Source organism: Carassius auratus, unplaced genomic scaffold, assembly GCF_003368295.1.
Source record: "Carassius auratus strain Wakin unplaced genomic scaffold, ASM336829v1 scaf_tig00215105, whole genome shotgun sequence".
Lineage (NCBI taxonomy): Eukaryota > Metazoa > Chordata > Actinopteri > Cypriniformes > Cyprinidae > Carassius > Carassius auratus.
In genome coordinates this window covers 61,249-85,554 of record NW_020527938.1, presented here as the reverse complement: position 1 = coordinate 85,554, position 24,306 = coordinate 61,249, and the positions used below count along the sequence as shown (strand labels likewise).

At 35.2% G+C, this 24,306-nt stretch overlaps 1 protein-coding gene across 1 annotated transcript in view; it reads right to left on the bottom strand.

Moving 5' to 3' along the window:
- Positions 1-24,306, bottom strand: part of LOC113093589 (receptor tyrosine-protein kinase erbB-4) — an 84,736-nt gene that overhangs the window by 4,039 nt on the left and 56,391 nt on the right. Inside the window, exons 22-28 of the mRNA XM_026259281.1 lie at positions 21,741-21,926; positions 5,205-5,360; positions 4,865-4,940; positions 3,878-4,024; positions 2,796-2,893; positions 2,508-2,678; positions 545-842 (exon numbers count right to left, since the gene is read on the bottom strand). Coding sequence (XP_026115066.1) covers positions 545-842; positions 2,508-2,678; positions 2,796-2,893; positions 3,878-4,024; positions 4,865-4,940; positions 5,205-5,360; positions 21,741-21,926 — 1,132 coding nt within the window. The remainder of the gene's footprint in view (positions 1-544; positions 843-2,507; positions 2,679-2,795; positions 2,894-3,877; positions 4,025-4,864; positions 4,941-5,204; positions 5,361-21,740; positions 21,927-24,306) is intronic.

Sequence of the window (24,306 nt, the reverse complement as noted above, 5' to 3'; positions counted from 1 at the left end):
GTATTAAATGCAGCATTGGTGAGCATAAAACATTTTATTGACCCCAAGCTTTTGAATGACCTTCACATTTAAGTGTCCTTACATAGCTACAGTTAGCCACTGGCTGTAGTTTAACTACTGATACTGGCATTAAAACTGTGAGTAGCCTAACTGTTGTAGTTAACCACCCACAATTCATTGGCACTCCTTAGTTTGAGGCCTCTTGAGGTGAAGGATGAGACCATTAACTGCTGCCAAAATTTGTAATGGAGGAACTCAGAATCTATTGATTTATCATCCTACTCAACCCACCACACTGGATTAATGTTTTACTCCAGACACCCTTTTGTTTTAAACTATCTGAGGTTGAAATGGAATGGCCGCGATATTATCGACCAGAGAATGTGTAATAAAAGACTTTCAGAGGTGATTTACACCAAACTAATTCCCAGTAATACCCAGAAGCGACATGCACATTCCCACACATATTTTTGCAAACATATTTTGAATGCAACTCCTCAAAAAGGAGACTGGATATTTCAAATTGCTCTCTTTTTTATTTTACCTGAGGCTGATTTGTTCATAGGACTCATGTAACCATCTTCACCAGTGGCCTTCGGAGTCCTTTCTCCGAAAAAGACAGTTGGGTCTGCGCTGTAGCGCTGGCCATCGCAGTCGTCTCCAGCGGACATGGGCTGTTTTTTCAAGCTCCCGTTACAGTGTTGTTCCTCAAGGGCATCGAGACCTGCACCTTGTGTGCTTATAGGAATGAAGATGCCACTCGCTGTACCAGCAGTATCATGAGAACAAGCTCCAATCCCGTCTTCTGGGCTAAAAACTCTTTCACGACACTTCAGCTGGGGCTACATGGGGAACAAAAATCAAGTTTAGATGGATCATCCACCTTTAGATGGACCATCCACATTTTTTATTTTATTTTTTTATCAAAGGGATGATGGCAAGTTTCATTACAGGTGACAGTAAAGGCTCCAGGGACATACAGAATTTGCAAAAATAGTGATTATTTCCAAAATAAGGGGTCAAGGTTTGACCGGTTAGCATTAATAAGTAAATAAGTGAAATGAAAGACACAGTTTTCCCTTAATGATTCTGTAATCATTTTTCTAATAGGAATAATTTTGCCAAAATCTTCTGAAAGTTTACTCTCAGGTGAATAAACATCACCTTGTTGTCCTCTCCACCAACAAATTTGTATAAAAGTGTTTTGTAATGTTTTCACCAATAAACTTCTTAATAAATAAGTTGATTATTGTGATGTTTTTATCAGCTGTTTGAGCTCTCATTCTGACGGCACCCATTCACTGTAGAGTATTCATTGGTGAGCAAATGATGTGATGATAAATTTCTCTAACCCAGTTTCAATGAAGAAACAAACTCTTCTTCATCTTGTTTGGCCTGAGGCTGAGTACATTTTCGGCAAATTGTCCTTTTCTGCCAGCCCAATTGTGTTCCCATAAGCGAAGATGACTGACTAAACAACTTCCATTGACATGAATGGAAACACTACTAGCTACCCCCTCCATCTTCCCAAGCTGTCTTTAATTGGATAAACTAGTTCATTCCTTATTAAACTGCTGTTAAACAGATAGTCCTGACCATAAACTCACAGTCTTTGTATCTACTGTATTTCCAGTCCCTCATTCTGATTGGTCAACAGCTGTGGTTCAATTACATTAAAGCACAGCTACGACCACTTCACCCAAGGGTTCTATGTATCACATTCTTAGCAGCAATCAATACAGAATCAAAACTATTCTATGTATTAAGTATTTCAGAAAGATAAAGCTTTTTTTCTGTTATAATTATTGTACTGTATGTCCATTAATTTACACCATAATGATGTTTGCAAACTCACACTGTGACACAAATTGGCCTGTTTTAAACTAAATGACAGAAAACAGAAATGTTATCATGCTGAGAGATAAGCAAATGTATGTGTGCAAAAATATCATATATGGTGCAAAAAAAAATATAAAAAAAATAATCACACAGCAGTTGAGAACTGTACCTATTCTATGTCTTTTCTTGAACTTATTTGAAAGATAAAGCATGTTACACCAGAACATTTTCTTGCCATGTATTATTGTTGTCCGGAACTATTTATTTTTATTTTTTATTTTTTTTTTAGTAGCAGGACTGCATTTATTGAATTTACATCACAGAACTAAATTACATTCTAAAATATATTCAAACAGAAGATGTATTTTCAATTGTAAAAACATTATTTCACAATATAAAATTTTATATTTGTATTTTTGATTAAATAAATGCAGCCTTGGTGAACATAAGATACTTTTTTCAAAAATATAAAAAAAAAATCATAGCTATTCCAAAGTTCAGGCATGTAGTGTACAATAAAACGATTAAAGTAAAAATATATATATATAAAAAAAGCTTCACCGTTAAATATTTTATTTATTTAAAATGACTTGCACTGCATACATTTAAGGTATACATTTGATCACTTCATCAAGAGAACTGTAAAGAAAGCAAAAAGCTATTCTTACCTTACTGGTATCCATTGGTGGTCTTGATGTGTAAGAAGAGGTAGCGATATTGAAGGTCTGAGGAACCAAGTACTCCTCAGCATCCATCAGGTCATCCAGCTCCTCCTCATCTAGAAGACTCTGGAAGAACTTACTGTGGTTGGGGCTGGGCAGCTTCATGCGATCGTCCCCCTGAGAGCAGAAATGACACCATCATACTCTGCGATCACCTTGAGTTAAATGGGTGGTGTAGGACAAAAGTATTGATTTTCAAGGTGACATGCAATACAAAAATAGTCGTATTCTCACCTGTATGACGAGGTATCTCTGAGGGTCTCGTGCCATGCGGCTGAACTCTGCAGCGAGTTCTTTAAACCGAGGCCGACTATCAGCATCAATCATCCAGCCTGGAGGTGAAGACAGTAAGAAATGCCATGTAGTAACTGCATTTGTCATATACACAGTTTTTATGGACAGTGCAATGCAGTTGCACAAATTCAGTTTAATTTTTTGTATTATTATTATTTTTTTTTAAAGAGACAGACACAAAAACAGACATACAGAGATAGATAGATAGATAGATAGATAGATAGATAGATAGATAGATAGATAGATAGATAGATAGATAGATAGATAGATAGATAGATAGATAGATAGATAGATAGATAGATAGATAGATAGATAGATAGATAGATAGATAGACTATTTTTCATATCGGCGTTAGAATTTTCTCCAAATTACTGAAAGTTCTAATATGTGTCTGACAGGAAGTAACATGCCCTCACCTTGCAGCAGCCTGCTCCTTATTTCCTCCCAATTAATTTCCTGTCAGTTTTCACACTCCAACACATTATCCAAATGAGCAGCAATTACTCACGCAATCACACCACGTTTCATCTCCATCAATATTTTGCATTTCATTGTCCGTGGGGTTACAGATGTCACAGGGAGCAGAATCACAAACAACAGCTTACAGTCAAAATGTAATTAGAATTAATGGGTTCAATCTGCGTCTCATTTCATCTCTTTGTGTTTATTTGATTGAACCAGCTGAGAAACCCCAGCTGCTTATTTCCACAGTCCCCAAGACTGGCTGGCAAAACATGGTGAGCGGCTGGGCTAAAAACCACATGACTGCATGTATCTTGAGCTAAATAAAATATCACTGTGTTAGCAGAAAAACTATAGCATGGAAAAATCATGATAATTCTGTTTTGTGGGCAATAAAGTTATTGTCATAGGTTAGAATCCAAGTGCCTTTTCAGTATCAATCAAATGGTACACCAGACAAGTGTACTATTTGAATACAAGACGTATGTGTGCTAGCGTGTTAGTGCCATACTGAAACATTTGAGCTGCTGATCACATTCAGGGTTCTGCGTGACACTCACATTTGACCATCACCATGTAGACGTCTATGGTGCAGATGGGCGGCTGGGGCAAACGCTCGCCCTTCTCCAAGATGTCTGGAATATCACGTGTGGGAATCCCATCGTAGGGCTTTCCCCCAAACGTCATCAGCTCCCAGATTGTTACTCCTGAATGACAATATATAAAGTCAACACATCATGTTCTATGTATAAAAAAATAAAATAAAATTAAGCTATGCCACATGCACCAAATGCATTTTATTTTTGTATTATTATATATAAAAAAAATATTATTTATATTTTGTAATTGTATCTTATTTTAATGTGCTTTTATAACATGTTTTATCTATCAATTGTCAATACTATACTATCAAAATATTTTTATTAAATTAAAAATATAGAAAAATAAATATAATAATATATAACAATTAATTTAATTTAAAATATTGCATTATATAAAATATTACACAATGTAGAGCAAATCTGCAATTTTAAAACTTGTAACTGTAAAAGATTATTTATATTATATGTACAATATTATATCATATTCAGATTACCCAGATACCAACAGAGTGTTAAAGTTTGGGGTCGGTTTTGAAAAAAGTATTTTATGCTCACCAAAGCTTGCATTTAATAAAAATAACTGATTTTATTTTAATTTACTTTAAAAACGTAAGTTTATTCCTGTGATTCAAAGTTGAATGTTCAGCATCATTCCTCCAGTCTTAAGTGTCACATGATCAGTCAGAAATCATTTTAATATGCTGATTTGCTGCTCAAGAAACAGTTAAATTGTGCTGCTTAATATTTTGTTTGTGGAAACCGCTGTACATTTATTTCTGAAAACAGAAAGATTACACGTCTTTGTTGTCACTTTTAATCAATTACTGCATCATTGCTGAATAAAAGCATTGAGCTCTTTCAAGCAAACAAACAAAACAAAACAAAACAAAATATATATAATAATATTAATAATAAAATAGGACAGTCTAAAAGTGTTTTACTCACCATAACTCCATATATCACTCTGATGTGTGAACTTTCTGTAATGAATGCACTCCAGGGCCATCCACTTGATGGGCATCTGCATAAGAGAGAATTCTCATTAGGATGTGATCAGCTATATAGTAATGCAATCATGCATTAGAAAAAAAAAAAAATGCACTGCAGTATAAGTAGAAATTACATTTGCAATCAACTAAATACCATTCTCATAGATTAACATTGATTAATGCTTTGATGTCCAATCCACCATATGAATTACAAAATCACATTAAATCAAATTAAATAATAAAAATGTAAAGTTCAATGATTTCAAATCAGTGTGTCTCGGGTTTTAAACTCTTACCTTCCCTCCATCTGAATTATACTCTTTTTCATCAGCATCCAGAAGTCGAGCAAGTCCAAAATCAGTGATCTTGATGTGGTTTGGAGATTTCACCAGGACATTACGAGCCGCGAGGTCCCTGTGCACCAGACGCCTCTCCTCCAGATACATCATACCCTGCCAAAGAGGAGATCTAAGGACTTCTGACCAAAAACACGATGATTATCACAAATACAGCTATGAATCAGTACATTCAGAAGAGCAGAAGTCTGTTAAGAATATTCAACATACTACAACTGAAAACTAAATTAGCTGTTTTTGAAGTAAAAACTGAAATAACTTTTATTGACAAGTTTAAGTTATTTCATTGGACAAGTTAGGAATTCAAAAGAAAATGATCTTGATTGACAGTGAAAAGAAATAGATGAAAAACAAGATGTTATATCAATTATGAAGAATGTTTTAGTGTCTATGTAGTTATAAAAAATATATATATTTATTTATTTATTTATTTATTTATTCTGGTAAAACAACATTTTGCAGATCTTTACAAACATCCTTCCTTGTGTATAGCCAAATTGTGACAGTGGTGTTTCAGAAATATTGCACTTAAAACAACAGATTTTTTTTTTTTTACCAGAAATATAAGCATTAAAACTTGTAAAGAAACAAATAACATTGTGTAGCAAACAAATTGACATGTTTGAAACTCTGAAGACAGCAATAGTCCCTAGCAAGTTGTGTTTCTTTTGCTGCTCATATTTACTGTGAAAAATATTGAAAGGCACAGTGATATAAAATTGCTTTCATTTCAGTCAGTAATATTTCGCAAAGAAAGTTCAATAATACACCCCAAGGGACAACAAAAACGTTTCAAGTGTCCATTTGTATTGAGAAAAAAAAAATGATGAGAATCATGATGGTAGAACTGGTCTGAATATTTCCAATGTTTTTATTATGAACACAAAATCAAATAGAAGATATCAGTGACCATCAGGCTGTCTTCAAAACAGTAAATGTCTGAAAAGTGAGAAACAGTTCTCTGTAATACACTGTTCCATTTGCAACATTGTCCACCGTTTCATAGACAATATGTATATCTCTTTTTCTTGCCTAAGTGCTGCTCACAATTATTTAGACAGCAGCAACAGAAAAGAAGGCAGACAAAAGCAAGCACATTGTACTACAATGCATTTTGCCCTGAAACTTTTCAACATTACAGACAAATGTGAGAATTGAACCAAGGGGAAGACACCTGACACTGAGAGAGTGAATCAAGGACCGATCGATCACCAGCCACATACACACACACACACACACACCCCAAGGCCACAGTGTGAAACAGTGCAAAACTTTTTATCCAATTGAAGCTTTTCAATTACTGTTTTAATAAAAAGTGTACTGTACTGTATTAGAAACATTTTATTACTATCTGTATACAACCTAACAAGTCAACATGAAATATCAGGATATAATGTTACATATCTTGATACATTTTCAAACTTGTTTACAAAGAAATATGCGTTAAGTGTACACCACCCTTTGAAACGCAAATATTGTGAAATATTATTACAGTTTAAAACAGCTGTTTTCTGTTTTAATATATTTTAAGAACTATGCAAAAAAAGAAGTAGGATTAATTCGTAGATTAAGCTAAGTTTAATAATGAAAGATATGTAGATTTATTGATTCATTCATTATGAATATGGTTCTTTTTGTCACTCTTTTACAGATAGAACAATATTTACTGTAAATGGAGAACTTGGCTTTAGATGTCCCTATCCCCATTTCTTACAGTTTATTCTCTAATTTAGCATGAATAATATGCACATTCTCCAGTCACTTAACAGCAATAAAACTTACCCACTCCAAATCATAACTGTGTCAACAGCAGTGCAAGCCCAGCATCTCTCATATGACAAATTACACAGCACTATTCTAAATGAGCAGCATCTTTCCGTAGACTTACAAACCATTCGTTTATTTTTGTATTAACCATTAAACTGAAATTCATTCCCTCGGGCTCGTTCCGCTCTTCCCTTTCGCCATGACCATTGCTTTAGTACTAAAGAATCAAGTGTTTAATGTCTTACACGCTCCATGGATTTCTAATTCTTTTAAACAGATACAGGACTGAATGAATACTACTTGGCTCAGGTATGCTGAGGTTTGTAGTAATCAGCATTTCCATTGGTTGACTGTCCAGTCCCAGAAGCAATCTGTTTTAAATACACTTTCATTTCACTGCACTGTAATTGCATTGGCGTGGCTCCATGCTGGCTCTCCTGAAGTAGCCAAATAAATACATGGAATAAAATTGCTGTTTACTTGTACTGTTTTGGCTGATTGGTCTGAAACATTTATCATTTATTATTGGCATCTGTTAATAAATAATGATGGTTATACAGTTATGTCGGCTAAACATCTTGATGAAGGATTTGTTTCTTACAAACACATACTGTAGGTTGTCACTTTACAAGGCGGTAACTGATGGACTGGAGTGATTTTGGGGATTGTTGTGATGTTTTCATCAGCTATTTGGACTCTCATTCTGACGGCACCCATTCACTGCAGAGGTAATGAAACATTTCTCTAATTTTGCATATGAGACCAGGAACGCATTAATACTGTAAATAAAGTAATTTTGAACTGACAGGAGTGAAGGTTGATAAGTAAACACAATCAGATAAGAATACAGGTGCAAGAAGTCATTAGCTGTGTTATATTATTATTTTATATTATATTAATTACTACTGTGGTTGTTGCCAAGTTGTCAAGGTTAATATGGTTATTTGCAGAGGTGGGTAGTAACGAGTTACATTTACTTCGTTACATTTACTTGAGTAATTTTTCGGGGTAACGAATACTTTTCGGAGTATATTTAAAGATGGGTACTTTATACTCTTACTTGAGTACATTTTTTGGGAAAAATCTGTACTTTTACTTCGTTACTGTGGGCGACGCCCCTCTCGTTACTTTATCTTAATGCAATAAATGCTTCAGTTTATTCCAAACGCGCCGTCTACTTTTCTCTGGACAATGAGCGATGCCCATTCGCGAATGATTCATTCTTTTGAGTCAACTCTGTTCAAAGGCTTGATCAAACCAGTCGGCAAACGAGTGAATTGGTTCATGAATCAGTTTGATTGAGTCGTTCAGTTCCATGCTGCACGCGCTGAGCTCTGAAGCGGTTCACTCAGAGTTGTAACGTTTAAGAATAACAGCAGCGTTGAAAACGTGGCTATGGAACTGCACTGAATTGAAAGCTAATCTGCAAAGGCTATTATTTGCTTGCGGTGGAGATCCTTATTAGATGAACGCGTGTGCTGTCTACTGTTTAACAGGTAATAACTTGGGCTACATTCGATTACAGTACACGATACCACTGTGACATTAGTTTGTTGTACGTGTGTGGCTTATAACAGGTTGAATGCAGCTTCCAAAAGACAAAGAATAGCCGATTAAGATTTTATTAATTTTAATACAATCACACCAGTGCGAGTAGGTTCAGCAAGTCATATCATCAGCTGCTAAATTTAGATCTGTGATCGCTTGCTGGCGCTGAGCCAGAGACAGACGCGTTTTTACAGCGCTGCGCATTAACCAATCACACACGGTTCTGTTGAGCTTTTGAATGCAATGGCCAATCAGAGGCGTTCCGATGAGTCATCGCTGAAATGCCGGTTCTTCCTTCACTCGCTCACTTACTGAATACCTCTTTCTGCCGAATTCTCTCGTCAGATGTGTGTACGAATCTATAATTAGGGCTCAAGCCCGAAGGGGCGAAGAGCCCTATTGTTCCCCTAAGGATTATTCTTATTATTATTATTATTATTTTTTTTATTTTTTTTTAAACCTTCCGGGCATTTTTGGGGGCCTTAACATGCTCAAAAACTCTTGAAAATTGGCACACTCATTGGAATCTGCGGCCATCAGGACGCCACAGAGACTGGGACCCGGGCGTGGCACAGGGGCTCTACAGCGCCCCCTGGAACACCGTCAGAAATCTTGAACCATAGCTCACACACGCTTGCATGTATTTATATGAAACTCACTACACTTATAGATCTCATTGAGCTGAACAACTTTCGCGCTCTATGTCATAGGCTCCGCCCAACAGGAAGTCAGCTATTCAGGGCTGTTTAAAAAAAGCATGCTCTGGAATTTGAAATACTCCTCTGAGGTTTTCAACCCGTTCGCCACGAAACTCGGTGAACATGATCTCAAGACATTGGGGATGAAAAATTGCCAGGGGATTTTTGATATCTCGAACGGTTTGCTCGTGGCGAGGCTTTGAAATTTTGGCGAGAAATGAGAAACAGGAAATGTCTAATAACATCCACATACATTTCCTGAATTTGATCAAACTTCATTGGTTTGTTCGTTGTATGATACTGATCGTATATATGTGACTATTAAGAGTCAACATTATAGCGCCACCAACTGGCAGCAGGAAGTGTGTCATTTTCCAAATGCTTTGAATTCAGCATCTTATTTTTACTCTATTTACTTAAAACTTCATCAGAATAATGACAAAACACGGCCGATGTAAATCTGTTGTGGGGATATTGATATCTGATATAGTGTTGCCATGGCAACGTGTCAAACTTGAATGTTCTGTTATGGTGAGTTTGAGGCAGACAGCAAGCTCAGATTTACATGAAACTCAAAACACATATCAGTATTAGTGATAGCTAGACAATGGCAAAAGCTTTTAAAAGGGCGTGAAGGAGGCACTCTATAGCGCCACCTTTTGTCAAAAGTGGGGGGGTTAGTTTTAGCTACAGACACCAAACTTGGTACATAAATTGTTCTTCTCAAGACGGACAACTTTCTAATTCACAGTCATCAGCTACGACCAACAGGAAGTCGGCTATTTTGATTTGAATATTTAAATTGAGCTCTGATTTAATGCATACTCCTCACAGGAAATGTTCACTATACTCACCAAACTTTGTCTACATGTGGAAAAAACATTGAGGAACTTAAATTGTGAGCGGATTTTGGTTAGCTTGAACAGTTTTGTCGTGGTGATTTTTTTAAATGACAGTAAAAAGGGAATCATTAATTGTCTTGTATTTTTAAATTGCAGCTTCCAAACACTTAAAAAAAAAATCATACAGAGATCAAATCATTCTGAGGACATATGCATAGTTTCATGACTTTACAACACTGTATGATTAAAAGAAAATTAAAAAACTGTCAGACATCTCAACTCACTCTGTCCCTCTGTTTGAGGAATGTATGTGTGCTGACTGAGAGTGTGTGTGTCTGTGAGTGGGGGATGGGCATGAGCTGAGTGGCAGACACAATGAGAGAGAGAAAGAGACTTAATCATCTCTTTAATCACCAGAAAAAAAATGTATTTTAAATTGTTATTTTTTGTTGCTTTTGCTAACATTGCTGTTTTCATTACAGCTTAAGAAATCTCTTAGGCCTTATCCTTTTCTGACAGTTTCAGGAATTAAAAACAAAATTCTAAAAATACTTATTTGTGCTGCAAATAATAATTTCAATCTCATTTGATACCGACCTATTCCATCCTGTGACATGACATTTATCTTAATTTACATAATCTCATGGATGTAACAGTAAAACTGTTCAGCTCACAGATGAAGACTAAGCTGTAATGCAAGCAGAACTTTCACAAATGCTTATAAGTCATTAAAGGATTTTATAACACTGTAAAATAATGTCTAATTTGTTAACATTAGTGAATGCATTGGTAACACTTTATAATAACTGCACTCATTAGTAAATAGTCAGTTCATGCTTTATAAAGTCTTGTCCCAACTTAAATAGTCATTAATAAGCAGCTTATAAATACAGCTATAAATAGCTTGATCTTGGTTTATAAGCACATTTATTAAAAAGGAGAGTAAAGGGTCAGTTATCTTCCTATGAAAAATAAAAAAATGAAAATAAACAAACAACAACACAGATTGATACAGAACTCAGAAATTTTATTGTGGATTTATGATCAAATCAGCCTGTAAATGAATCATACTCCTCCAAGAAGACACAAGTAGTTCACACCAAACTTTTTCAACATGATGCCAATATACTGAAGATGTTAAATTGCGAATGGGTTTAGGATACCTTAAATGGTGTGGCCATACCGATTTATTAAAGTAACATAAAAAAATACAATAGTTATTTTACTATTTTTAACATTCTTTATTCCAACTCTTCATAATTTTTTATATACGTAGAAGTCATCATTTGAAAGAAGCACAGTAAGTTTCATAGCTTTATCATTTTCAAGAGCCAGCTTAAAATTAAAACTATCATAACATATAAATCAAGCTTGCAATTCTTAGTACCAATAATGGCCACCAGATGGCGCTATATGATTACTTTTAAATAATTATTGTAGAGACAAGTATGATTTAAATCATTTATAGAAATCTTTCAAAGAAAAATAATATGTATTTTACTGATAAAATGACCCTCACTTAATTAGAATAATATGCTGAAGTATTGTGAAATACTGTGTATTAAGAATAATTCTTTATAGGCTTTATGGACAGATAAGTTTGGAGTGACTCTTGAAGGATCAGCACCACATCCTATTTTACCACTGTTTATAGAATTTATCTTACAGAACAGGTGAATGAATTTTGGATAGCTTGAATGGTTTTGTCATGGTGATTTTTTGAAATAACAGTAAAAAAGGAACCAGTAAATGTCTTTTATTTTTTTAAGTGCAGCTTCTAAACACTTCAACAAAATGTACACATAGAAGTCATGCTGAGGAAATATGCATAGTGTCATGACTATACAACACTATATGGATGATATAAAATTAAAAAACTATCATACATCTGATGTCACTCTGTCCCTCTGTCACTGTGGGTAATGTGTGTGTGTGTGTGTGTGTGTTTGTGTGTTAAGTGTGTGTGTGTTAAGTGTGTGTGCTGAGTTTGTGTGAATGTGTGGGAGAGGGGATGGGCTTGGTGTCAGAGAGAGAGAGAGAGAGAGAGAGAGGGGGGGAGGGAGACTTAATCATCTCTTTAATCACCAGCAGAAAAAAAAGCAATTTTGTGTTGTTGTTGTTTTTTCATCATTACAGCTTAAGAAATATTTTAGGCCTCAACATCAACTGTTGCTGCTTTATATAGCCTTCTCCCAAAATTAATAGTCATTAGTAAGCATTTTATAAATACAGCTATAATTAAATTGTTCATGGTTTATATGCACATTTATTTTGAGGAGATTAAAGGCTGTAATCTTCCTAAAAAAAATAAAAGAATAAAAATAAAAAAAATAAACAAACACAGAACTCAGAAACATTTATTTCAAGATGCAATAAAAGAAAACTGTACACTATATATACATATATATACAATTGCATAAGTTTATATTTAATTTTTTTATCAAGTGTAGAGCTAATAATAATAATAATAATAATAATAATAATGCATTTTATTTAAGGCGCCTTTCAAACCACTCAAGGTCACCGTACAACAAGTAACAACAGTAACAATATTAAAACAAAAAATAACAGCAAATAACAATGTCAATAAAAAACCACAATAATATTAGAATAGCACAACATATTGTGGAATACTATATTAAGACTTTATATATAGACTTCATGAACAGATTTTTTGTTCAGGTTTTGAGAGATGCTTGAAGTACTAGCATCACCTCCTCTTGTACGACGGTTTGAGGAATATATCTTCCAGATAGTACCGCCGCTCCCTATATGCAGAATACGCAGTCTTCGTAGGGCACCAACTCCCAGAGGGGGCACCATCCCAGTAGCTCAAAAAAAATAAAACATGCGCCATTCTCCCATCCGCGCTCGCGACCGCTCGGACATTTGCGGATGAATGTTCGTAATTGATGGATGGACATCTATGCCCGGGTAAAAGACATCAGCAATCCGGCACAGAGAAAAGAAAAATAAAGTAAAAAACAAAACAAAAACAGGCATAAAGTTGGCTTGACATTGGACATTCGATAGTCTCAAATTTAGGGACCGTCTCTAAAGTTACATGTGATATTGTTATACACTTTTCTAACATCAGTAGCATTTGAAGAGAATGACTTACGGTCATAAAAACAACTGTAATTGTTCATCTAGGTGACAGCTATAATGCACCATTAAATTGAATGTTTGATATTTATTAAAACAAACTGTAAGTCATATGTAAATTATGCTACTTTTTCACATGGGCTCAAAAGCAAATTTGAAGCTCAATAGCATTTGAGGAGAAAGACTTGCAGTCATAAACCAATTGTAATGTGTTCATTTAGGTGTCAGCTACGATGCACAACTTATAAATTTTTTATATATATTAAAATAAAGTGTTACTAAAGTTATATATATTGTTCTGTGTATGTGATTTCAAAGTCTAGACGGGTCGGATTAACCCTTTAACTGCCATATCCCTTAAAATTTGATTGCCAGAGGGTTACTGTAAATGCTTATGCCGGCTGGGCAAAGTTTTCCCGATGCCACCGGGGTGGCGTTGCACTGACGGCTTGAGCCCGCCATCGCTGCTTGCAGCTATATTTAAGAGATTGATTTCACAGTGTTAACAGTTTCAGTGATTTTAATGGTAGTTTCTGAGAGTGAATGAAATCTAGACTGTCAGTGAAAATTATGTTTAATGTAAATGTTATTTGCTCTCTTTCTGAACAATGAAAGATTAGTAGCAATATTTATATCACATTAACTTTCAATGTTAAATTCACATTTAAAATAAAGTCAGTCGTATTAAAAATATGTTATGCCATGATACCTATATTTGTTACTTAAATAAACAGACAGGGTTTTATAATAAATTACATAAATTGGATTAAAGGCTGATGAAATATATACATTTATACACACACACATACATTACTTACATTTTTTGTCTATATATCTATATAAAAAAAGGCTCCGTATATATGACCCAAAGTAACTAGTAACTAACTACTTGAGTAGATTTTTTATCCGATACTCTTTTACTCTTACTCAAGTAACTATTCAAGACTAGTACTTTTACTTTTACTTGAGTAAATATTTCTAGAATTACTTTTACTTTTACTTGAGTAAAGTTTTTGGGTACTCTACCCACCTCTGGTTATTTGAATGGAAATGCTAATGAAGAGATTTCTCCATTTATAATAAGCATCCTTGGATGTTGTAGTGCATTTTTAGGAGCATCCATTGCTTTTAGGAGGCTTAAGCTTTTTTGTATATTCAGAGCTTTAACTTCACTTGAAAACAGAGAGAAAGAGACCGCATATATAAAACAGGCAGCAAAGAGCAGTCCTTTGTGTCCACTGTTTGAGAGCAACCAGATGAAAGTACGAGTAACCTAATCAAGACGCCGCCTGCATTTAGCATAACAAGCCATCTGCATGCCAATCCAGGGAGCGAGACTTAGTGCTGGCGTGAGGTGCATTCGGGGGCATTCATAGAGCGACTCCTCATCTCACTCTTTTATGCAGCAGCTTTTATGTGTGCATTAATAAAGGTTAAAATTTCTGTGGAACGGAAGGGAAGAGGGTCCCTCTGTGCCCTATTACAACATATTCTCACCTCTGAATAGACAAATAACAAAATTAGACTCACTTGATTATTTGGAACTAATTAGAGAGTGAAAAAAACACACAGGCGCTATGGTGAAAGCATGCTTAATTCTGCAGACAATAATGCTGACGAAGGTGGAAAGAGGAAGTGGGCTGGAACGAGAGAGAGGCTATACTCAGCATCACAATGGGAACGGAAAGTGAAAGAGAGGACTGGCATAAAACATAACACAAGGACACATAGCAACATGTGATATAGACCCAAAAATTATGGGTAATATGGACTGTCAACTATATTACTATTCTACAAGAACACACAGAAGACATACAGTATACAAAATGAATTGATCAAAAGGAATTGCCATCCACCATTTTTAAAGAAAATCCTCAGATTCAAAAAGACTTCATTCAAAAATACCTTTACAGTAGATTCTGTTGCATTTGTGTGTGCTCATCTCAAAAATGCAATCATTCTGAAATGTCTTGAAGGCAGCATCTCTCTATTTAGGGAAAATAATGAAACTCCAAAATGGGAAGAACAAAAATTGCTCCAATATTGCTCCAAATAATTAGATGTTTATTTTATGAACTTAGATATTTACAGACTTAGAACTCTTACAAATTCAAAGTGAATCAGTCATTATTAAATATATATATATATATATATTCCTGCCTCTTCTAAGCTTAAAATGGCAGTGAAAGGGGATTCAGATTTTGAAACCCAAAAAAGTGCACCCATCCACCTTAATAAATACTCGACTCGGGTAATAAAGGCCTTCTGAAGTGAAGCAATACGTTTGTGTAAGTGTGTTGTACAAGCATTCATGAGAATCAGAATCAGAATCAGAATCAGAATGAGCTTTATTGCCAGGTATGTTTACACATACGAGGAATTTGTTTTCGTGACAGAAGCTCCGCAGTACAACAGAATGACAGCGACAGAACATAAAACACATAATAAAAGAATAAAAAATACAAATATGTAGACAGTGAATGACAATATACAAATGACAATTGTAGGCAGGTATATTACAAAGTGAAGTTATGTATGTACATATATATTGTGTGCAAGATTTAAGTGTATACTAAGTATGTGTGTTAGATAAATAAAGTGTGTGTGTATATAAATATAAAGTGTAGTGTGTTCGCCATTATTGTCAGCTGTTCATAAGATGGATTGCCTGAGGGAAGAAACTGGTCCTGTGTCTGGTTGTTCTAGTGCTCAGTGCTCTGTAGCGTCGACCAGATGGCAACAGTTCAAAGAGGGAGTGTGCTGGATGTGAGGGGTCCAAAGTGATTTTGACAGCCCTTTTTCTCACTCTGGATAAGTACAGTTCTTGAATAGATGGGAGAGTTGAACCGATGATTCGCTCAGCAGTCCGGACTACTCTCTGTAGTCTTCTGAGGTCAGATTTAGAAGCTGAGCTGAACCAGACAGTTACTGAAGTGCAGAGGATGGATTCAATGATGGTGGAGTAGAACTGTTTCTGCAGCTCCTGTGGCAGGTTTAACTTCCTCAGCTGGCGGAGAAAGTACAACCTCTGCTGGGCCTTTTTTACGATGGAGTCAATGTGAATGTCCCACTTCAGGTCCTGAGAGATGGTGGTTCCCAGGAACCTGAATGACTCCACTGCAGTCACAGGGCTGTTCATGATGGTGAGTGGGGGGAGTGCAGGGGGGTTTCTCCTGAAGTCCACGATCATCTCCACTGTTTTGAGGGTGTTAAGCTCCAGGTTGTTGAGACTGCACCAGACAGCCAGCTCTTTAACCTCCTGTCTGTAAGCAGACTCGTCACCGTCCTGAATGAGGCCGATGAGTGTGGTGTCATCTGCAAACTTCAGGAGCTTGACAGAGGGGTCCTTAGAGAGAGTGGTACTCAAGCAGATGACAGAGGAAATAGGCACAGCAAAGGCTCCGGTGAGAATATGCTAGTTTTATTAGAACAACGTTTTTTTTTTTTTACAGCAAAGGTAAATCAGTCTCCTCTTGCTTATATCGAAATCCTTTATCGAAATTTGTACTTCTAATTCGTAACCGGTGTTTTGTTTTTTTCCTCCTCTGCCCTTCTACCTTCATTACTTCTCACCAGGGCTTATGCTACACCTTAATCCTACATTAACTGCTGAAACGCCACTCTCTCGTGAATGAGCGTTTGACAGTTATATATATATATATATATATATATAATTCTGATAGTATTTGCCTGAAAGAAGAAAGTTATACACCTAGGATGGCTTGAGAGTGAGTAAATCATGGGGTAATCTTCATGTTGGGGTGAAATATCCCTTTAAAAGACTAGCTTATTTCTGTGCTAATGCTACATGCTTTAAACTAATAAATAACTGCTAATCTTTCTGATAATATAAATCAATGCCAATCTATTTACAATTCACAGAGGAAATGTAATGGTATGCACTCATGCTAGCTATATCAGCTATATGAGACAAAGTACTTTTGGCATCAAACTACATCAGACCAAAACTTACCAAATATGCAAAAAATACAGATGACATGCTTTTAAAGCTGCAGTCACATTAACCACATTAACCATATGGTGCTGCAGATTCATCACACTGGCCAACGGGAAGCAGTGGCTTGGTTTGAAAGTGTCTTCTATGTGAGCTGTGCTCAATACTATACATTACTACACTAATGACAATATAAAATACACAATAAACAAAACCATGTTTAAGAAACACAAGTTATACGTAACCATATGGTACATACTGTACAGTGGTCAACTACAAGAAATAAACTAATTTGAAATCGCTGAAATCATTCTGTGTGCATGACTGAGTGCTTGTTATCCATTTGATAACCAAACATGTTTGTATATATCAAAAGTGAAAAGACTGCACTTAGAGCCATTGTATCCCCTAAACATGCATGAATCATACAGGAACTGCACTAATAAACTCTACATACTGAAACTGTGCACTGGTAATACAAGTATGAAAATCTCCCTATGGAGTCTCCTGAAGCATAACACTGTTTTCCAGAGACATTGTGAGTTTTGTCTCTACCCTAAACCTGTGGACTGACAAGAGCACAGCCGTGAGACTGTCCATCATCTGGATGGGTCTCAAATGACACCTATACTGTACAAGAACACACTGTTTCAGACGCAAAATAGGGCACTTATCTAACAGTACAATAGATTTGGAGAGAAATAGACTCACTGGCAATGATGCAGCTTACGATGAAATAAAGACAAAAAAAAAAAATGTAGTTCTCCAATGTAAAACACAAAACTGAATAAGTGAAAAGAATGTGACAGAGCATAGAAAAAGAGACTAACTTAAGGCAGTATCCATTTAAACAAGGTTTTCAGGATTATGTCTGGGCAGATTTTGACCAAAGAGAAAGGATTGCCCAGATCTGAAGAGCAGAGGTGAGCTCCTCTATTCCCAGAGCGTCCCACTGCCCCCTCTCATGGCATCTTCTGAAATGTCACCACTCAGGTAATAAAACAATAAATCTTTTTGATATTTAGGAGAGTAAATATCACGGAGTAGCCCTGATTTTTTGAGAAGGTAGAAACAAATAAAAAATGAAAGAGAAAATGTGGCTATTAATATTACAATACCAAAACTTCAGCTCAAGATTATTAGAGTTCGGCTTCGGCTCATGGTTATTAGAGTTAACTCAATCTAAAACCATGGAGAGAAAAAAAAAATAAAAATAAAATAGTTGCATTCTCTGAGTTCATTACCAAAAGGTACACAAAAGGAGGTTAGAAATTATTGGTTTTGAGAAATGTTAGAGAGAGTAATTGTGGGCTGTAAAAAGGTTCTAGAACCTCTCTCACATTTCTTTGAGTCCCAATAGAAGGAGAGGCTAAGATTAAATACCGTGAAAAGATGAAGGTGCAAATTAAACCAGAATGCCATTAATTTCCATGTTTCGTTTCTGGTAATGGCTACAATTTCAGTGACACTCTGGCTGACATGGCCTTGGCTTTTCGTTCCCATTACAAACTGCAATTATCTACAAATTAAGCCCAGTGTCACCAGTGGTGTCAACAGCTTACACAACCCCAAACTCTCCAGATGAAATCCTGCATTGTAACAGACAAATGGATATTTACACACTCATGTGTGGAGTCCTTCTAAGAGGCTCATTGAAATTTTTGTTTAGCAGTTCCTCTAATCTGTTAGAAACCATATTACCTGTATATGATACTTCAGTTGAGCAGAATCCACTGGTGTATTTGCTCCTGTGTCCCTCTAACCGACATAATATCATTGGTATTAGTAGGTATTTACTGTACATATAAAGTGTACAGATACCTTTTTTTAAGTTTAGATTAATGTCACTGTTTCAACACTGCAACGAGGAAATTATAATAAATAAATGTGCTAGTAAGTATATATTAAGAAAGAAAGAAAGAAAAAAGTGAGTTTTCTAACTTTTTTGTACAAAAATCAACATTACTAAATTATTTATGAGTCAAAAAGAGCTCATAGCGACTTTTAAAAAGACTCTTCTTCTTTTTGAGGCTGATTTCTCAGTCCTAAGACTGTGTCTTACAATTTCACAGGAGATCTAAAATTAGTATAATGTTATTAGATTTGCCAAGATAACTTCAAAAGTCAAAGATTTCAGATTTCAGCTAAAGAAAAAAAAAAATATTATCAAATACTTCCCACACAAAATTATCTTAACTGAAGTTGATACTTTGAAATTAAACATAGATTCATGCAGAAATGTGATACAAACATATCTAAAACCAGTTGAAACATAAACATACCGGAACACAGTTAATATGGTTAATCATATTATCATTTGGAAAAACAGAAAAGTCCCTTTTGTGATTAAATATGGAAAATATATGTCGATAGCACGTCTAGCAGAGTTTTTATATAGGAGTCAGTCTGGAAAGCCATAAGTAGGTACTGCTCTGCAATATAAAAAATCAACAGTAGGTTAACCTGTATGCAAATGTGTCATAGAAACCAAGATAAGCTTCTCATTTGGATTCTCCACAGAAAAGCATTAGATGAATGAAAGATGGAATGAATAAGAGGTCTCTGGGACCCGAAACTCTTTAATGAGGCCAAAGGAGATACGCCTGAAGCAAGAGAAAGCCAACTGTGCAGGGAAATTACACTGAGGTATTCACAATATACACCGGTTTACCAATCCTGCATCTCAGGAGAACACACAGAGTATGCAAAACAGGGAATCTTGGAAGAAGATCCCTTTGGCACAATGGGAAATTTCTGAGGGGTTCCTAACCGGTGAAACACTTTTCAAAGAAAGCACTCATAATGGCAGACAAAAAGAAACAAGATTACAGAAAATGCCTTATTGTGCATAAGAAAAATTATGTTTTGGAAAATTATGAATAGCTCCGTAATACCGAGGGTGGAAAAATATCAATTATAACATTTGCATCATTTAAACTCCCTCTTGCATGATAAAAGAACAACTGTAGGCGCAGTACTGAGCTGCTGATGGAAATCGAAGCATGCTGGGAAAAGATGTTTGTGTGTTGGAGGTCTGCCCATTGTCATCACTGTAGTGCACAGGGGGTTAACGCCACTTCTGATTGGTCAACTGAAATGTCTCATGGTCAAGAAGAGCTAGTTTGTTGCACTATTCACACTTGTTAACATTTCAAAACTGAAGCACGTAACCTGCTTTAAATACATCATCTCATAATGAGCGTAATCTCATCCTCATGCCGAGGTCATTATTTCACTGTGTGCTGGAGCAGTTTGGCAGCTCAATGAGAATTTGGCCGGCAACAGCATTTTAACTTTTCACAGCGTGACCGTGAAAACCTCCAGCAGCGGGTCTGAGTCACCAGCAGAATTCCAAGGCAGGAATAGGCAAGGTTGTCGAGCAGTTTGCTCAACCTACAACCTGATTAATAGGTGCCATTAAGGTAAAGCCCAAAGCCCTGAGTTACAACAAACCAGCACACATCTCTTGAACTCAGCCAATCCATTTACAACAGACAGATTAAATGACCAGCTCTACGGCAGTGGAACAGAGGTAACTTAAACAGGAAAGCTGTGAAATACAGCTCAGAGAATCTCCGTTGACTTTTACATGACTTCTCCAGCAATTATTTAAAAAGTAAATTAAACAAAAAATTATATAAGGACTAATGTTGCAGAAAGTAATATAATATCACGCAGCAGACCAACAAATGTATTTGTACACTACAAACATTATATTTTTTTTTTAAATTAACATGATCTTAGGGAATAAAGGAAAATACAAGCACAAATGTGTGTGTGTGTGTGCGTGTGTGTGTGTGTGTGTGCGTGTGTGTATGTGTGTGTGTGTGTGTGTGTGTGTGTGTGTTTATGTTAAAATGCTGTATCCTACTTCTGCTTGATGTGCAGTACATACCAAACGGTGAAAGGCTGATATTACTTTGAAAATACTGTGGTGCTACTAAAACAACACTCTGTTTGAGCGATCTGAAATGACAGCATTGCCCTGGACATGGCCAAAGTTTATGCTTGTCCGATTACTGGAAGACGGGAAAACTACTCTCAAAAGATCTTTGCCACATTTCAATGTCATTTAATTAAATTTTTTAGTTTGATTGTAAACATGAGATAGAAATGTGACACAAGAAATAATGATGTCTGAAGTCAGTAACTCTTTATGATTTGAGCTCTCCAGTTAGGGGGGGCAGATTTTTGGTGAATAACAACTTCAATTTTGGACGTTTTCTCACAAAAATCTATTGTATGATTTCAAAAGACTGAAAATAATTAATACACTAAGTAATAGATAATCCACAGGTACTGTAGGTGTGCATTAAATTAATTTTAATGCATGGAGTTGAGGCAAAGAATCGACGCAAATTTAAAGCTGTCACTGATGTTTGAACTGCAATATTTGTCCATAAAGGTAAAAACTACTTTAAACCTGACAACTACTTTAAATCTGACACAGAGATAAATGGAATAACGGTTTCAGAATCAAGAATCAGAATGAAGCAAAATTCTAAAGTATTTACAGGGATGCTGTCTAGATGGTTGCACAGACATGTGAAATGCTTCTTACCTTTGCGATCTGCACACACCAGTTGAGCAGCAGCTGGGAGCCGATGTTCTCCTGGTGTTCATGTACGTAGTCCAGCAGGCAGCCGTGGGGCATCAGCTGAGTTACCAGCTGAATAGTGGGACTAAAGCAGACTCCCAAAAGACGCACTAGATGAGGATGATCCACACTGGCCATGATCAGTGCCTCCTAGAAGACAAAAACAGAAAAAATAGGGTGTTGAAGTCACATCATAAAAATATTTCTCTGGAGATGTTTTCCCATTGACAACCGAAATGTCTCTTAAAGAACGTTAGAATAGTACTTCACAATATACACACACAAATAATTTTTGTGAAAACATGTAAACATCTTTTGCAGCATCTCACGTATGTGTGGGCATTTTTAATGTGCTGTTTTAATGAAATGTTTTAACTTTTAAAACATTAATTTTAAGACACATCTTCAAAGTATCCAACTTTGCATAATATATATATATATATATATATATATATATATATATATATATATATATATATATATAATATTGAAATGCTTGTATAATGTATATTGAAATGCTTGTATAATGTGAAATGTATGTTTTGTCACTTCTGTTTACAATCTCCGAGATCCCAAGACAGATTCCAAGACAGAATAGAGTAATACATCAAAACTTAATTATTGGTTTGTATTTTCTGAAGCTATTTATAAAAATAAAAAAAACACCTGACTGCAATCTTTAATCTGTACTCTTTATTTTTACAGCACTTTTTATGATTACATTTTTATGAAATATTCAAGATTATTAATAACATAAATTAGTTCAACAGAAATCAACATCCTGGACATTGAAAGCCGAAAGATTATACAAATTATACAAAATATAACAAAATCTATAATATAATTTACAAAATGCTAAATGCATAAAAAAAAAAAAAAATCATTGAGACAGTGATTATCAAAGTGCAGGATACTCAAATCTTGTCCCCTTCATCACTTTTAAATCTGTCTCTTGCCATTATAAAAAAAAAAGAAAAAAAAAAGAAAAAAAAAAGAACATGGTGCATATTTTTTTCCATTCAATTGGTTGTTATTTAAGGACAGAATTGTTCAAACTTGACTGGAGCTGACAACAAATCTTCATTTCATAGTGCTGTTTAAACAGAAGTCTTCATGTACAAACAGCAAATAAACAGCTCATTTAATTCAAAGGGTTGGAGAGAAGGTCAAGAACAACTCTTGGCGGCTAAAACTTATCATTATCATTACACAAAACAATGGCAAAAAATAATAATAATAATATGACCCCTTTACATTTTTAGCTTTATTTTAAAGCAAATAGCAGCACTATAAGCATAAATCATACACAAAGCATAACAAGTCTCTCTGCAAATACTATCGTACTCTTGCCTCCTACAGTGAAGATAACCTCCATTAGTGAGCCTGACCTCGCCAGCCACTGCTGGCCTGTCTCACTTAATTAGCTATATGTTTCAAAAGGAAAAAGGCCCTTCAAAAAAGCACATATAGTATATAAATATTTATGTGTTACAACGAAGACAAGGATGAATACGGATATTTCATGAGTAGGTCTGAATCATCTTGCCTGCTTATGTATGTGCACAGATAACAGAACACACACACACACACACACACACACACAAAGAAATTCCCTGGCAATCACAGTCAGCCGCAGCACATGAGGCTGCGTTTTGATGGCTTTTTAAAGGAGCCTGACCTCTCCCTGAATCTTGGGAGAGCAAGAAAGAGACAGAAAAAAAGAGTGACAAGAAAAAAAGGAGACGTGATATACTGTAGTAGGTGATTTCTTGCAGTTATTGGACTCTTCTGTCCACAGATCATGGCTTCCTTTTATAGCATTTCTTTACTACATTTACCTTGACAATAAATTACAATTGATCTCATTTTATGTCTGTTATTGGGCTGTAATTACTTAATTAAAATTATGTTGCCATAACATTTATGATGATATTATTTGACACTTCCATATTTATTAGCATTTATTTATTATTACTTGTACTTTTAAAGTTTCATTGTTCAAAACTTCTCTCTCTCTCTCTGAATATACGTGTGTGTGTGTGTGTGTGTGTATTTTTTATTTTAAAAGAAAAAATGCTCAAAAAAGTTGAATTTATTAAATCAACAATCCAATATATATATTTTAATATATATTATTAATATAATTTATTACAGTGATCAAAGCTGATTTTTCAGGCTTTAAAATCACATGATCCTTCAGAAATCATTATAATATGCTGATATGGTGCAAAAGAAAAATGGATAATCAATTTTAGTGGAAGCTGTGATACAGTATTTTCAGGATTCCTTGATGATTACAAAGTTTAAAAGAAAAAAATCCTTTGTAATATTTAACATTAATTTAATCCCTCTTTGCTGAATAAAATAATTAATTTCTTGCAAAAAATAGTATTTTAAATGGTAATATAAGGAAGCTACATCTCTTATTTAACTAGGATAAATGTGCACAATATTATGTGAGTATTATATATTATATTAAGACCAGGAAAGAAAGTAAATGGGATTGCATTTGATTTTATGACTACCTTTA